Genomic DNA, 15,386 nt, shown 5'->3' with positions numbered 1-15,386 from the left:
TACTGTCGCCAATGTGCCCCTTTCTGCTGGTGCGTCATCATTCTGTATCTGTGCTAGTTGTTGTGTGCTCCATATAATTTGTGGTGCTTGTAAATACTGTGGTATTGGTGCTGGCATATGTGCTGGTGGTACTTGTGCTTGCAGCATTTGTTGATATGTACCCTGCGTCTGCCTTTGTGGTTGCTGGTCCTGTGTATAATAATCTTCTTGGCCCCCTTGATATGGCTGTTGGTTCAGCTCTCCCCAATTCTGTTGCGCCCCTCTAAATCAACATACTAGATATGCCCTAGCTGCCCGCAGGTCCAGCACTGTGGTGGCTACCTCCCTTTTCCTTGAAAACCCCTGAAAAGTCTCCTGGGTTTTGCTGCATCTGTTGTCCATATCCCCAGAATCCTCCTGGAAACCCCCCCACCTTGGTTGTGATGCATCTTTGGCCCAAAGCCACACCTCCTTTGTAGGCCTCCCCTTCCTTAGAGCCCCTGCTGTGGGCTCCCTCGCCCCATGTATCCTCCTCCCATGGGCAGTGCAAAATGTTGTGGCTGCTGATGCGGCAGCTGCTGCGCCTGTGGAGTGGGGCTGGTTGTAACCGCCCCTTCCATCGCATACTTTGATAGCTTCCTCTGTACTAATTTTGCCTCATCTGCTTTCCTGTCCTACGCTTTTTGTTTAACCTTCTTCGGCCATAGCCTACAATGATGCGCTATCGTGAGCTGTATCTCAGCCATCCTTTTGCTTCCATCCCTACCAGTTTCTTAAAACTCTTCTGGACAGGCTCTGGTAGTCTCTGCACTAATATGTGATAAAATATTGCTACCGTTTTGTCCAAAGTCTCTCGAGTTTCGAGGTGCCAAAGCTCTTGAATCTCCTGAATGTACTGCAAAGGATCTTCATCTTCCCTCATTTTGGGTGACGTAATCGCCCAAATGTCTGATGTGTCTGGTTATTGTGTGCTTGCCATACTGCTGCCCAGCAATTTGCAAATGGTGCCCCGTCGTGTTCTGTGTCCTGTGTCGTAACCCCTGGGAACCCTGCCCTTTTCCATAGTCATCAGCTGCATCTCCTAATATAGATACTAACAGTCCCTTTACGTCACCCACTGCTAGCCTGTGGCCAGCTGTCATCTTCTCCATCTCATATATCCATTCTCCAGCTCCAGCGCTCAACAATGATAACCTACACGTCACATTCTCCTCGTCTGTGTGCTTCCACGGCACGTACTGAAGTCTCACCCCTCCCCTCTTCAATAAGGGCATCTGTGTATATGCTGTCACCTCCTGATGTGTCCTTCTGGTCAGTCTAATTTGTTGAGGCCCTCCTCTGTGCATACATCTACATGTTCCAATATAGGCACCCTCCTGTTATCGTCATAAGCTCTAGACAATCATCCAATCACTCCTGCCTTGATACATCTCAATCCCTTTACCTGACCTCAAGTCGAGGGTTTCGATAGTCTGCTGTTTGGGGATAAAAAGTCACAATGCAATAATAATACTTCCCAGTTTCTACGAGCCTCTCTGGCTCCACATTTTATCAGGCACCGCCCCTCCTTCACAATCTCTGCCTCCTCAGGCACACCCACAATTCTTGTGCATGCACCTTCCACGCACCGCCGCTCGTTCACCTCGTCTACCAATCCCAAGTTTCCAATACTAGCTCCTCACTGGCATAAGCTCTGCGTGTCCTATATGCAAACCTAAGGGACACATCACCAAGCTACCAAAACAACATAGGAAAATCACATATCACGCACACACAGTAATAGCCCGTTACTCCCAAATCACACAAACACCCCACAGCTGTCTTCCTGCACTCCAGGCGAGTATACCAATATTCTCTTGTGATCGAACTGCACCCGCTGCGTCACCTAACGTGTGAAACGCCTCACTCCAGGAGACTTAACCAGTCGATTCACCTTCCAAAATGTAGGCCAGCTCCCTTGCTAACCCTCACAGGGATACCATCATCTATGGCCCGAGCTAAAATACCCAACCCACAGGAATCCTTTATTAACATAACTTTGTCACCCAAGCCCTTCAGTCAATAGTCTAGGTTATTCACCAGAACCTTTTACCTCTAAGACTGAATGTGCCCTAAACATATAAGAACGACTTTGAACTCTGCTTCTGTCACTACTCACTATAATACTACTAAACAATACTACACAATACTCGATGATGCTAAACAATACTCCACAATACTCAGTACCCTCCCTCAGACCCACAGTTGCTGTTAGACTGGGTCAATACTTACATTCTGTGGTGTGCTCACACTGCTCGGCTGCCGGCTCCCCGACAAGGCACTTGTTTCCCCGTCTTGGTCTACCTGGACAACTCGCTGACTTCGGGCAGGATAATTCGCAAGGGGCTCTTGACGACCTGTAAACGGGCACAAGTTTTCCTGTCTTCTCGAAATATGCGTGGGTCCTGCAGCCTCTCAGGTTCGGCGGCGAAGGAGACGACCTGATGCTGGGCTGGCACAGCCAACCATCCTCTGCTACCAACTTATTGGGACAAACTCGCAAGTATGCCAGAGGGCTAGTAGGAGTTTGCGGACTCTCGGAAGGCCCAACACCTTCCACAGGACGAACGGAGGACTCAGTCAACAGCAAGTTCAAACTGCGGTATATTACACACAAATCCATCAGAGTGACGTTGCAACCTGCGCCCTTCTCCACTGGATTGGCCGTCAGGAGCCTAATAACCTATATGGTTGCCTGCATGTGTTATTCTAATGGCTCTCACATGTCAGGTGGCTTGCTTGGTCCATCCCTAAATCACTATCTATAACAATGTTGCAGTGCAAGGGACTTGTCATTGGTTCTTGCCCGTTGCTACCAACCCCAAGTATACTAAACTGTGATTGGCTAGAGCTGACGTCCCCAGCCTGGGATCCGCAAAGGTTCTCATCTCTTGGTGTACCTTTTCAAGTTAACAAGAATGTCTATGTGTCTGCATTGTAACTTGTGTGCACCACCTTAGTCTGTGAGAGTGCTCTTTTGCTCAGTGCAACACTTGTCCCACATTGTAGCATCTTTGTTGCGAGTTTCTGTCTGGTAGCGTGAGATCGGCTCCCTTTCTCACACGTTTGCTCATGTCCAGCCTGAATTCAGCTAAGCGTGATCCTTGCTGAGAGGCCTGTGGCCTTCTGTAGTTTTCCTAAACCATAATGCAGCTTCTACAATGTTTGTGCTACTCTATATAAGCATCTGCAAGCTCTGTTCAGGATCTCTTGCTTCTTGCAGTTTCTGCGTAGCTACGTTAGCTAATGGCAAAATAATAAAAGCAATGGCAGTATGCATATGTGTCTGTCCTCTAACTATAGAACTGTACGCTCGTGTTCTTCATGTATTCGAGTGTGTATTTGTGTCCCGAAGTGCGGATGTCACGTGTGCTTCACGTCTAATGCTGCTAAGTCGTGGTGTCTCTATCGACGTCAGCAACATGGCTTCTCGGCACTTTAGTCAATACTGTCAATTGATGTGTCTTGAGTTGCAGCATGGGGTTCCTCGTCCACTCTGGGGTAAATTTGTACCACACCTGGCCAGTACGGTTGGCTGAATGGGTACCACTCGACATACTTGTCAATCATTGGAGCACTGGTAAATGGTCCAAAATAGCATGGGCGATCGCAGTTTAGTTTAGTTTATTTATTTATTTGTAATACACACCCTGCCCGGGGGCATCTGGGTGCAAGTTTAGAAGGCAGTTACAAGTTACAGTGATAGGTACCACACATAATAAACATATTTACATCGAGGATACAGCGGTGTCTCCTAGTCTTCTTCCGTGTCATGTATTTTATAGGAGGGGGTAAACTTCCCCATCCCTCTTTACCAATGATTGCTTTGCAGTTTTGAATACACATTAACAAGGAGGAGTTGTTTGTTTGGTCTCTGTGCCCCAATGCAAACTGCCAGAACTCCCTCTGACGCATGCCAAAGATATGTTATTAGATTTAATGTAATGGTAATGGCTTTAACTAAGAACTGTACTATTAAAGTTAATTTTCTGATAAAAACACAAATATTAAAACTGGTAAATATGAACATATGCAAAACAGAAGCATTTAAAAGTAGCAATATTTATTTTCTTACCATCATGTTGTCATTTGTCAGAAGTGGTTTTGAACAATCAAATATCCTGATGTCCTGTAATGAAGAAGAATTGAATTTCAAAGATATTATGAAAGACTTATTAAATTAAAACACTGCATCTACGTCTATTACTGTATGGGAGACTTATTTCCTTGATTTTTTTCTATTATTATTATTAATATGATAATTATTTAAAGTAATAAGCTTATTTGTCACAATTATATTGACAATGATACTGTATAACTAAAAGTGACAAAGAGCACTGCAAATTAGGCATCCCGATTACTAGAGAGTAAATATTTTCTTTAAAAAAATATTTGTATTGATTTTCAAATATTAAAACCAACAAAAAGCAACATTGTGCGATCAAAAAGCATTGATATTACAACAACCAGCCCTTTGAAGTTCTTATTGGTGATCAACCATATACATACAAAACAGCAGCTGTTCCTTAAACCAACACCATATGAATATACTTGCATAGTTTAAAGATTACAAAGTAAATCTTTAAGGGGGCATCAAGTCAGTAGATGAATTGACCATTGTTAAGAATGTTTTCCATATAGCGTAAAACGAGCCAGTGCCGTTCTCACATTTCCCAACCTGTGTAGTTCATTTTCTGCAGCCGCCCAGCATGTCAAATCTTCTACCTACCCCTTGCACTTTGGGGGGGCTGAGTTATTCTAGCAACATGCCAAACAGCATTTCCATGGGATCAGGCACAGGGATATAAACTTGACGGTCAGTTTGCTAGATTTCCTTCTAAGGAACAAGCCAAGCTCTCAAACTGCTAAATTGGACAGAAAGCCATCAATCCTCTTTCATAGTGGCTAAATGTGACCATAATCCCATATCATAATGTTTAAAATGTTTATATATTTATAAAATCAGCGGTGTGCGATGAACAAACATTGCGGATATAAAGCGGAATGTTCTGGTGCAAATTTGTGTATTTGTGCAGGGGTTAAATATGCCCTATTTACAAATTTATATTGGATCAGTTTCAATCTTGCAATAGTACACACTTCTCTAACATAATTGCAAGTCTGTCTCCATTCGGCATCTATATCTCTTTCCCGTTTATGTCTGGCCTTAGATACTGTAGGAGCAGCATTAGTCATACAAGCCATACACAGTGCCAATGCTGTTCTTCAGCTGTCTAACAACATCTTAATTATCACTATATAATGTTCGGATTATAATTTGAGAAATTCAGCCATGTCTTGCCGTAGCAGCATACGTTATAAATTGCCCCTATTTCCATTTTCTGCAGAAATCAGGAAATGGCATGACAATATCTTAAGCACAGAAATCAGTTAAAGATTCACAGCCCTGTCCACCACATTTATCACAAACGATTTCACCAACAGCACCTCTAATAATTATATTCCCCCATAATGGTATGCCATGTGAGATTATAGATAACACTTTCCTGTGTATTCCCAATTCTGACCACACATGCCATATCGTTTGAATTCGTGTCAGGAAGGCTATCACTGTGCTCTCATCAGCCCAAAGTATGTTTAACAGTTTGCAGTCCCATGAGATTCGCTGCATCATTATACTCTGTAGATCTAATGAGTCCTCATCCCACCAGTATACAATGTGCTACAATTGTGCCATGTAATACTACATCTTAAACTCAGGATCACAGAGTCTCCCATCTTCAATAGATCTTTTAAAGGTAGATAGAGCAATTTGGGGCATGCCCTTGCTCCAAAACAGTTTGAGTAGCATAATATCAAGGGTTTTAAAATAGGAGTTGGATATCATCTCTGGCTCAACTTGAATCAATTACAGGAGTTTAGAAAGAATACAAATTGTAGAAATTGTAATCTTGTCCATAAGCGATAAAGTAAATTGGACCAGCTGTTCAGTCAGCGGGTTGCCCAGGTTCTCCTGATAATGTGCGTCAAAATCAGCTTTTGTCATCACCCCAGATAACGGAATGAATCTGCAGTAGTTGTCAAAGATAACCTATCAAGGCCCACACTCAGAGAGCCTGGCAATGGGTACAATAGTGATTTTGATCAGTTAATGAATAGACCTGACACTGCCCCAATATTGCTCTATTGTACCTAACATATAATGCAAGGTGATGCTAGATTCTTTAATATATAGAAAGATATCATCGGCATATGATGATGTGATGGTGAGTTGTCGCATATATTCCATGATTAACAAATATTGATCTAAGGATGTAGGCTAGGGGCTCTACAGAAAGCAAAAATAAAATATACAACCAGCACTGTCTCCAACCTTGAAGTTCAATTAGCTCACAGTCAATAACACCCCTACTTATTAGTCTACAAAGCACTAGTATACAGAAAGAAGCTTTTGGGAATTTCATACCACAGGCATTTTTCGTTACTCTAGCAACCCAATTTCCTTGTCTCAAAGCCGTCTCCTCACACAGTAAATTCAGTGACAGCTTTTTCCTGGAAGGTGAATGCAACAATCTGTATGACTATATTCAGGTCTAAGGGGTTTCCATACCCTTCTCCTTTGCTCTTCTCAGTGTTTCTTTTCTGTGGTTCTCAGTCCGAGGTTAAAGTGGTCCCTGCAACCTTCTTCTCTTGGGCTCTTGGGGTCTCTCTCTCTGCTTAGTTCTCAGACTAAAGCTTCAGGGTTTCCTGCCCCCTTCTTCTATTGTCCTCTCAAGGTCCCTCTCTGCTTGGTACTCAGTCTCAACTTTAAGGGGTTTCTGCACCCTTACTCTGAATTTGAGGGGTGGGGGGCTCTTGCCGAGAGCAGAAACCTTGGGCTTCTCAGAGGAAGAAGCCACACGTATCCTCAATCTGATCACGAAACTGAAAAAGAGAGTACAGTCTACTAAAAATCCAGAGGAATTAATAAAACAGTTGGAGAGGGTCATCAAACGAGAGATAAATCAGAAATGACATGCCGGCACACTGGCACAATACTTTAAGTCCCAAAGAATCCCCAGGGGTTTACGTGTGGAATTAGAACGACCTCCAGCTTTCCTCCACGTCGAGATCTTCTCTTCCCCTGGATGAAGCCCTGGCTTGCACCCGCTGCCAGGAACAACTGCCCCCGCTGGAGCTTTCTCACCATTTCAGGTACTGTGTCCCGCCTGGTCTCCCTTGCAACAGACTGTCCAAGGTGTCCCGTAAATCCTTGATTCTCTATCCTGGGGTGACCTCAGACCTGTTAACATTACCTTTCTAACTTGATCCAACCTCTTTTGACTTTTCTGCAAAGACTTTGAGTGCATTTCCACTGTGTGATCTTGGGCACATTCCGCCTTGCTCTCTCCAAGAGTGGGCCTGGCCTATGAACTTTTTGCTCTACAGTATACCATGCCTTTCTTGACTTGCTGTCGAATCTTAAAAGTGTTGGTACTGTGTTATTTTCCTATTCTGCCTTTTCTCTCCCTTTTTAAACAAATTATTGGAGTGCCATCTACGGTTACACACTCACCTCTGTTTTGCTAAATAAGTGGTGTCTTAACCTAGACTTCTTGAATAATTAACTAGGGAGGTGCATATACTTATAGTGATTGTGTTTGAACTTGCTTGACATATTAGTGCCAGTGTATTTTTACAAGTGTGTTTTTAAATAAATAATTATATACTTTTATGCCAAAGCTCTGGTCAGTGTTTGCTTGTGCTACTGTATTTTTAGCCCTATTGTGTATACTCTCTATACTGCCTAACTCTTCTTGAGAGAGGTCTGACTGCTCAGCCACAGCTACCAGGTACATCTGGGTGGTGCAGACTGCTACCAATTTGGTTTACTGCTAACACCTCTGGACTTAAACTTTTTTCAGTGGTCTCTAAGGGAACTGCACAGGTTTCTGCCTAACACTGGTGTACAGCGGTGGGATTTGTATTGAGTATACATTTTAGTGTGCTTTTAGATACCTTAGTGCAACTAACCCCAAAGCTTAGCACTAAAAAGTTTATTTTCTAACCTGTCAAGTATGGAAAGTTATAGTCAAGAGTCCCTTGCTACAAAAACTACTGATTGTTTGAGAGTTCTCTGTAAGCATAAGAACCTCCTGACTAAAGGCAAGAAAATTGAGCTAATAGAAAGATTGTTAGCAAACCAAAGTCTGGGTGATGGTTCAGAGGAATCCACTCTCCCAGAGAATGTAGATAACAGTGATGATATTGATATTGATCAAAGTATTGAAGATCTTGAGTTAGAGTCAGAAGAGGAGGGTGAGGCTGTTGTAATTGTCCCCCCTGGGCCTCTGTCTGCTCTACCAGCTGTACCTACTGGACCTTTACCAGGTCCCACACTTAGTCCTCAATTTCTTGAACTAGAGAAAATGAAGCTTGAATTGGAGTTTAAGAGACTTAATGCTCAAGCAGAGCAAAGGCACCAAGAACTGAATCAATAACTAAGGCTTAGAGAAATGGAGCTCAAGCATGAGCTAGAGATGAAGAAATTGTCTGTTGAAAATGCTTCTCTCTCCGGATCCTCTAGGAGTACCAGTCCCAAAAGACCAGGGATGCCTAAAGAGATTGTGGGTATGTATGAGCCTAAGTTGGATGTGTTGGATTGGTTGGCTATGTTTGAGTATAATCATGGGCTCCAGGACATCTCAGGGAATGTGTTACTTCCCTGGTTGTTCTCTAGGCTCCCCCCTGTTGCATCTGATGTGGTAATGGAATTGGGGGAGGTGGATAAGAAGGATTATGAATGTGTGAAGCTAGTTTTAATAGCTAGATTTGGGAAGACCACTTCACAGTACCTTAAGAGGTTTAGGACCCTCAAAAAGAATGATGGTACCCCTTGGGCTACCTGGGTGAATGAGTGTTTGAAAAACTTAGAGGGATGGATTAAGGGTTACAAGGTGAACACTTATGGGGGAATGAGGGAATAAGTAGCGCTGTTTCCTGTCCTGTTAGGCTGCTCTACGCGCTCAAGATTCTTGGAAGACGCCTGGACTGCCTGACTTTGCCTGGACATTGCTGGTCCCGCCCCCTAACACAGGAAGTGCATATAAACTACTTCCCGCACGCATTTGCGCATGCGCATTAAGTACGCGATATAAGTAGTGCTGTTTGCTGTCATGTTACGCTGCTCTACGCGCTCAAGATTCTTGGAAGACGCCTGTACTGCCTGACTTTGCCTGGACATTGGTACACCTTCACTTGCCCTCACTACTGTTACTATATACTTTAATATAAGTATACATTACTTATTATTTATATATGTTCCTTTCTTTCTATTGCTTTAGCTGGTCCCGCCCCCTAACACACGAAGTGCATATAAACTACTCCCTGCGCGCATTTGCGCGTGCGCATTAAGTACGCGCTATAAGTAGCGCTGTTTGCTGTTAGCTGGTCGCTGGTCGTTCTAAATAACCTAATATCAGGTAAAAGGGAGAGAACAATTGTTGCTCATTGTTTGCCTGGCTATATGCTTAACTAGTCATTTATTGCTGATTCTGACATTTAGCCATGCGCTTTCAAATTAATTAATGCATATATTGATTAAACTATCAGTGTGCTTATAATTACTAATCAAAAAGCATTAATTAATCTGCATCAAATTTTCCTCTCTGGACCAAATCTGTTGCTCTCTTGCAAATGCAAACATGGCGAGCGGACTAAGAAGTGGAAAGGGCAATTTGATTACTCCTTCTCCGCTCTCTTCTACTAGCATTGATTCTCTTGTATGTCATGGAAAAACCTTATATATTGAATCGGCTGCCCCTGAAGCTCATGCCATGACTTCTATAAAAGAAGAGCTTATAAAGTCACTGCCTCGTACCTGTGCTTGGCTCCTTCCTCTGCTATTAGATCTGATATCCTGAGGCTGCGGTTTAATATCTGGCCTACTAGGGAAGTTAAACTAAGAAGGAGACAAATCACATCAGACCTCAATTGGTGCAGGTTTTGTCAAAATATATCAATTGTTGAAACCTTGCAACATCTATTATTGGAGTGTACAGCCCCGGAACTTTCGAGTTTAAGAAATATTCACTTTGCCAAATATGTTGTGTATTTTGCTCAAATAGACCCAAGTAACAGATGGGTCGCTCTGGCTGCAACTGAATGTATGGGCATAAGGATTGCTACCATCAATTTTTTAAAATCTTTAAACATGGACTGACTGATATACATTATGTTAAATTGCCAATACTCTTAAATTGTGAAATTTTGACTTGGAAGATGGTTGTAATTGTAAATGGTTGTTTTATTGATCTATTGTGCTTATTTTTGAAAGAATGGATTTTTGTAATATGTATAAAACTGAAAAAGTTGCTGTAATGCAACTATATTCAATAAAAAAAAAAAAAAAAAAAAAAAATAAAAGAAGAGATGCCTGTGTCTTGTCGCTCTTCTCGTGCTGTCCAAATACATGTGCAGGGAAACTCACTAATTTCTAATCACATTCTGCCCCTTGCACCTTCCGCGCATTCTGCCTCTGGCCCCTCCATTAGCCCCGAGGTGCGCAAAGCCATCGATGATTTTAGAAGTTGCTCAGAATTACCTTTGGCCTTTGAAACTGACAAAAGGCAATTTGACTTAACCATGGAGAAAATGGAGGATTTAGATCAGGCTGTCTGTCGCTCTATTGGCACTTTGATGCCAGTAGTATTCAACTCTGTAAAGAAGCGCATGTCCTTTCATTCGCACTTGCCGAACTACTCTAATAGCCTTTTAGACATGAGTATTGAAAATGCCGATGACATAAATAAAGAGCCACCTCCGTCCCAAACCACCTTTTCCCCGGAACCTGAGGAAATACATAACAAAACCTCTCACCTACCATCCTCTCCTGACGTGAGTCAAATGCAACACTCCCCTGGCACCTTTCCGGTGATCATCCGAATCTTAGACCTCCTCGACAAAGGCCACGATCTGACCCATCTTGAATTGAAGGAGATTAAAACAATGCTCTTACTCATGTCCTCAAAGATGGATCGCATCGAAGGGTTTATTATGGCAGCCGAAACACTAAAAAAACCTTAAAGAAGATTTAACTTCAAATCAGTCATCTGCGACTAATCCAATTTTAAAAAACAAAAACATTCAGTGCTGTCTTGATCGAACTCCAACACCTCTTTCAATATCTCTGGAAGTATTTTCAAACCCCCCCCGTGTGTAATTGCCAAAGTGCACCAACAGAGCTAAAAACAGCTATAGAAAAAATGAAAACCATCATAGCGCTATTTACCCCAAAATGTACTCAGCCTAGAGACAGCCCTGATAGTCCCACTGAACTGCTCCAAGTATTCGAACAAATGCAGCCAGACTCACAAGAACAACTTCCAACAGCGGAGACAACTGGTTTTATTTCTCGGAGAGCAAAATAATTGCATCAAAGAGCTGTCAAATGGTATGCTAAGAGACGTAAGGACGCACAGACTAAAGGTTCCAACACTCAAACCAACTCAACTAAATTGTCATCATCCATTACTATTGAAATAACATCACATGAAGATCACATTGACCTTCAACAACTTTCAAAAGAAAGCCAAGAAGCCTTAATTTTACCCACAAAACCTAATTCGAAACCATCTGAAAAAGCAATAAACATCCAAAAAATGCCTAATTCGACTGATAATTCAAACTCTTTTAAAGAAATTAAATCAGTCAATCCAGACAACAAAGAAACAGAAAGCCATCTTAATGAGACTAACAATGTACCAATAACAACTAAAGTAAGGAATAAAAAAGCCAACGTGATAACAAAAAACTTACCCTTGTGCTTGGAGTCTTCGAATAAACAGGCCTCGACACAACTGACGGGAGTCAAATCGAACTTGGTCAAATACTTTCCAATATGTGGCAGAATTCGTACTACTCGACATGACGATACACTGCCCTTAGACCCTCCCATTACTATAATGAAAAAAACTTATAGTGAAGTCTGCATAAATGACTCTAATTGCCCTCCAATTACTACTGGAAAAATTGACCCTCTCAATACCATTGGTCCTATGACAGCAGTAAACTGACGAGAAAACGAACTACCTACATCACTATTGCCAGCTGCACAAATACTATCCCCGCATCTGAGAAATTCGGAGCTGATGGGCACCAATGTATCATCATCCACTGCTAACAAGTGCATAACTGAACCAAACTGTTCAGCAATTAATGCTGGAAAAACGGACCTTCCTAGTATAGTCCGGCCAGAGATAGCAGTTAACGGACGAGGAAAAGTAACACCCCTCACAACATTACCTCTCATAGAATCACTTCCCTTGCCAATAAGCAATCGAGACCTGCTTAGTGCACCACCATCATCCGATCACAAACGTATATCGGTGCATGGTCCCGCACTGCATAGATCTATTTCGGAAGCTCAAACCTCCACAATGCTAACTCATCACAACATTCTAGACATCCTGAGGAAAGAACTCTATGAGAGATCCACGAAAGGTAATCCGGACAACGAACCATCAAGTCCAAACTTGATCAGCTCTAATAATCAGGTCCCTTCCAATGTTAACACCTCCGACCCTCATATAAAATCGTTCGATCAATCCCCTGACAAGAACCAACATACTATCATGGAAAAGCACCACCTAATAGGGCTCGAAGGAAATCGCGAATTCCTTGGCACAAATCGTATCAATCGAGCCTTTCTTCTAACACTTTTTAGTCGAATCCCTAAATTACGAATGTTTAAATCAGAGGATATCCTCAGAGTATCATTATCATCAGAAAACAACTACCATGATGTGTGCTATTTGACCTCTGAAGCTGTCATGAAATATCTATGGTTCAACAGAGAAGGTATAAAAGAGGAAGGTCTTGTCCTAAGCTCAATGGTAAATGAACAAGAAGCAGAGAAATTCATTCAGTACAAATGCCCTCAGGTCATAACTCCACAATTGCAATCTACTCTGTTACCCAACATTAATGAGGATGAAAATGGAGCTATTAACGAGCTACTGTACAGAGCGGGCATTTCTCAGGATCTACCGTTGCTAGCCCCGATGCTTAACTCCATTCTCAAATCCAAGGAACCACCTTCCATATCGTAGCTGCCCCCAAAAACTTTCCTAACTTTGCAATCTTGGAATTCATGCGGCTACCTCAATCTCATAAATAGATTGCTACAATCGTCCATCAATACTAATGATACAAGAAACTATAAAAAAGATAGCTTTTCCGTTATCTGATCATACCACGCACTGTATACCAGCCATACGATCCTCTGTTGGCCGCCCCTCTGGAGGCGTCTTGATAGCAGTGGATAATGCCCTAATGCTTAGCTCCAAAATTGTCTGGGAGGCCAGCAATTTGATTGCAATATTGTTAAAGACAAACACCTATAAATATCGCTACCTTATTGTTATTACAATTTATTGGAATCCGGCGCACACTCTAATTTAAGAGATGATTGATATTGTTGAGAACTGCCTAGAATTTGTAACTCATGAATACCAAAACATTGAAATAATACTAGGAGGAGATTTCAATTGTGATTGTAGGACTAACGATGAGCTCAGAGGCTCCAAAATTAATATACTATCGAAGTGCAGAGGCATGACATGGAGGAACTTTTTAAAAGATTGGGACCTAGATATTATTACACCTGATCAAAAATCCAACTGGACCACATGGTCAAGAGACGCAAAATCCTCAACGACTGACTTTATATTCGTTACGCACAATTTGCTTTTAACATCATCACTGCTAATTATTAATCAGATGCCCTATGGAGATCAAGCACAAATACTGGGCAAGTTAAAGATTAACTTTCCTACTTTGGCAGCCGATCCCTCTACAATGTTGTGCGAAATAGATTGCCCACAGGTTTCTCTTAGATGGAGTCAAGCCCTATGTAACCAATTTGTACAATATGTAACGCTGGCTATTGCCAACCGCGACATATTTGGAGTTAATCTATGCTGAAATAATTCATGTGGCATTACTACATTTTAGTAAAAAAAGAAAAAACGCTGACACCAAACATCAACATTCATTTGACCCTCTCTGCAAAGCCCAGAAGCGTGAAAAAAATAAGGCTCTTAGAGCTTTGAAAAAAAAATGATGAATTATCTCACAAAATGTATCAAATACACAGGAATCAAATTGTGACTACGTACAAACAAAACTTAAAACATATAAGAATACTAAGATATAATGAACTCAACTGCAACCTTATTAGAGCCATAACAGACCATGATACACGAACCGTTTGGCGAATGATCAAAAACAATCATAATCAAGTGTTACTCTCAATGCCGAATGTCATATCTGAATCTATTTGACACACCTATATCACAAACAAATTTCGGATCCCTTCTCAATTTTTTAATATTTGCACTACTTCTTTACCTTACCAAGATCTTCCTCGTTTGAACTGGACTACTGATGATATCAAGTGGGCTATCTCCAAACTTAACTACTCTAAATCGGCTGGTCCAGATGGCTTTCCCCCCTGCTTGTACAAAGCAGATCCACATTTATGGGCCACGATTAAAAAACTAAATTCCAGGCCATTCTTAACTCGGGAATTGTTCCTGCTTCCTGGCTTTCGGCTAATATCATACAGATACTCAAAAAAGGTGACCCTTCTCTGCCTCAGAACTACCGGCCCATTGCCCTAATTGACACCGAAGCAAAACTTTTTGCAATTCTTCTTCTCTACGACCTCGAAAAACATATCGAAATGCATGAATTATATTCTAAATATCAAAGTGGATTCAGGAAAGGGATGAGTACCTCGCTCAATGCCATGATAATGGCATTTACCATCACAGGAGCAAAAAAAATCTGCAAATCCAGTTTATATTGCCCTGATCGATATGCCATCAGCTTTCGATACTGTGATACGGAATCTATTATGGGTCAAATTAACTGAAATGCGAATACCGCTAGTGTTAATATATTGGTTTATAGCTCTACACATCAACACTTCCTACAAAATCAAACTTACTTCTGAAGGCCGAACAACTAAACCAATTAGCACTGAAATAGGCCTAAAGCAAGGCTGTAACTTAGCTACTACTTTCTTTAACTTGTACCTTGCAGATCTCGATAAAGGCTGGGATGAGAAAAACGTGTTCTCCGTGAAAATTGGGCTTAACCGATTAAAATGGCTTGCCTTTGCAGATGACATCATTCTGTTCGATCCTACTCCTGCAGGCCTTCAACTTAAACTACGATTATTTGAAGAGTTTGCAAAAGCCCATAATTTAACTCCCAACCCAGCCAAAACAGCAGTGATGAAATTCGGTGCTCAGAAAAAAACTGGAAAGTTTCAATGGCACATTATGCGAACTACCATCCCTTTTATTATAGATACGATTTACCTAGGATACCATCTATCGGAGAAAAACTATTAAAATGTGGAC

At 41.8% G+C, this 15,386-nt stretch overlaps 1 protein-coding gene across 1 annotated transcript in view; it reads right to left on the bottom strand.

Moving 5' to 3' along the window:
• The window catches only part of CFAP54 (cilia and flagella associated protein 54), a 3,669,934-nt gene that overhangs the window by 331,759 nt on the left and 3,322,789 nt on the right, over window positions 1-15,386 (bottom strand). The window contains exon 49 of the mRNA XM_069629416.1: window positions 4,094-4,147. Within this exon, the coding sequence (XP_069485517.1) occupies window positions 4,094-4,147 (54 nt within the window). The remainder of the gene's footprint in view (window positions 1-4,093; window positions 4,148-15,386) is intronic.

The sequence above is a fragment of the Ambystoma mexicanum genome, chromosome 12 (genome assembly GCF_040938575.1).
Source record: "Ambystoma mexicanum isolate Mex_15411 chromosome 12, UKY_AmexF1_1, whole genome shotgun sequence".
Lineage (NCBI taxonomy): Eukaryota > Metazoa > Chordata > Amphibia > Caudata > Ambystomatidae > Ambystoma > Ambystoma mexicanum.
This window is presented reverse-complemented; position numbering and strand designations above follow the sequence as displayed.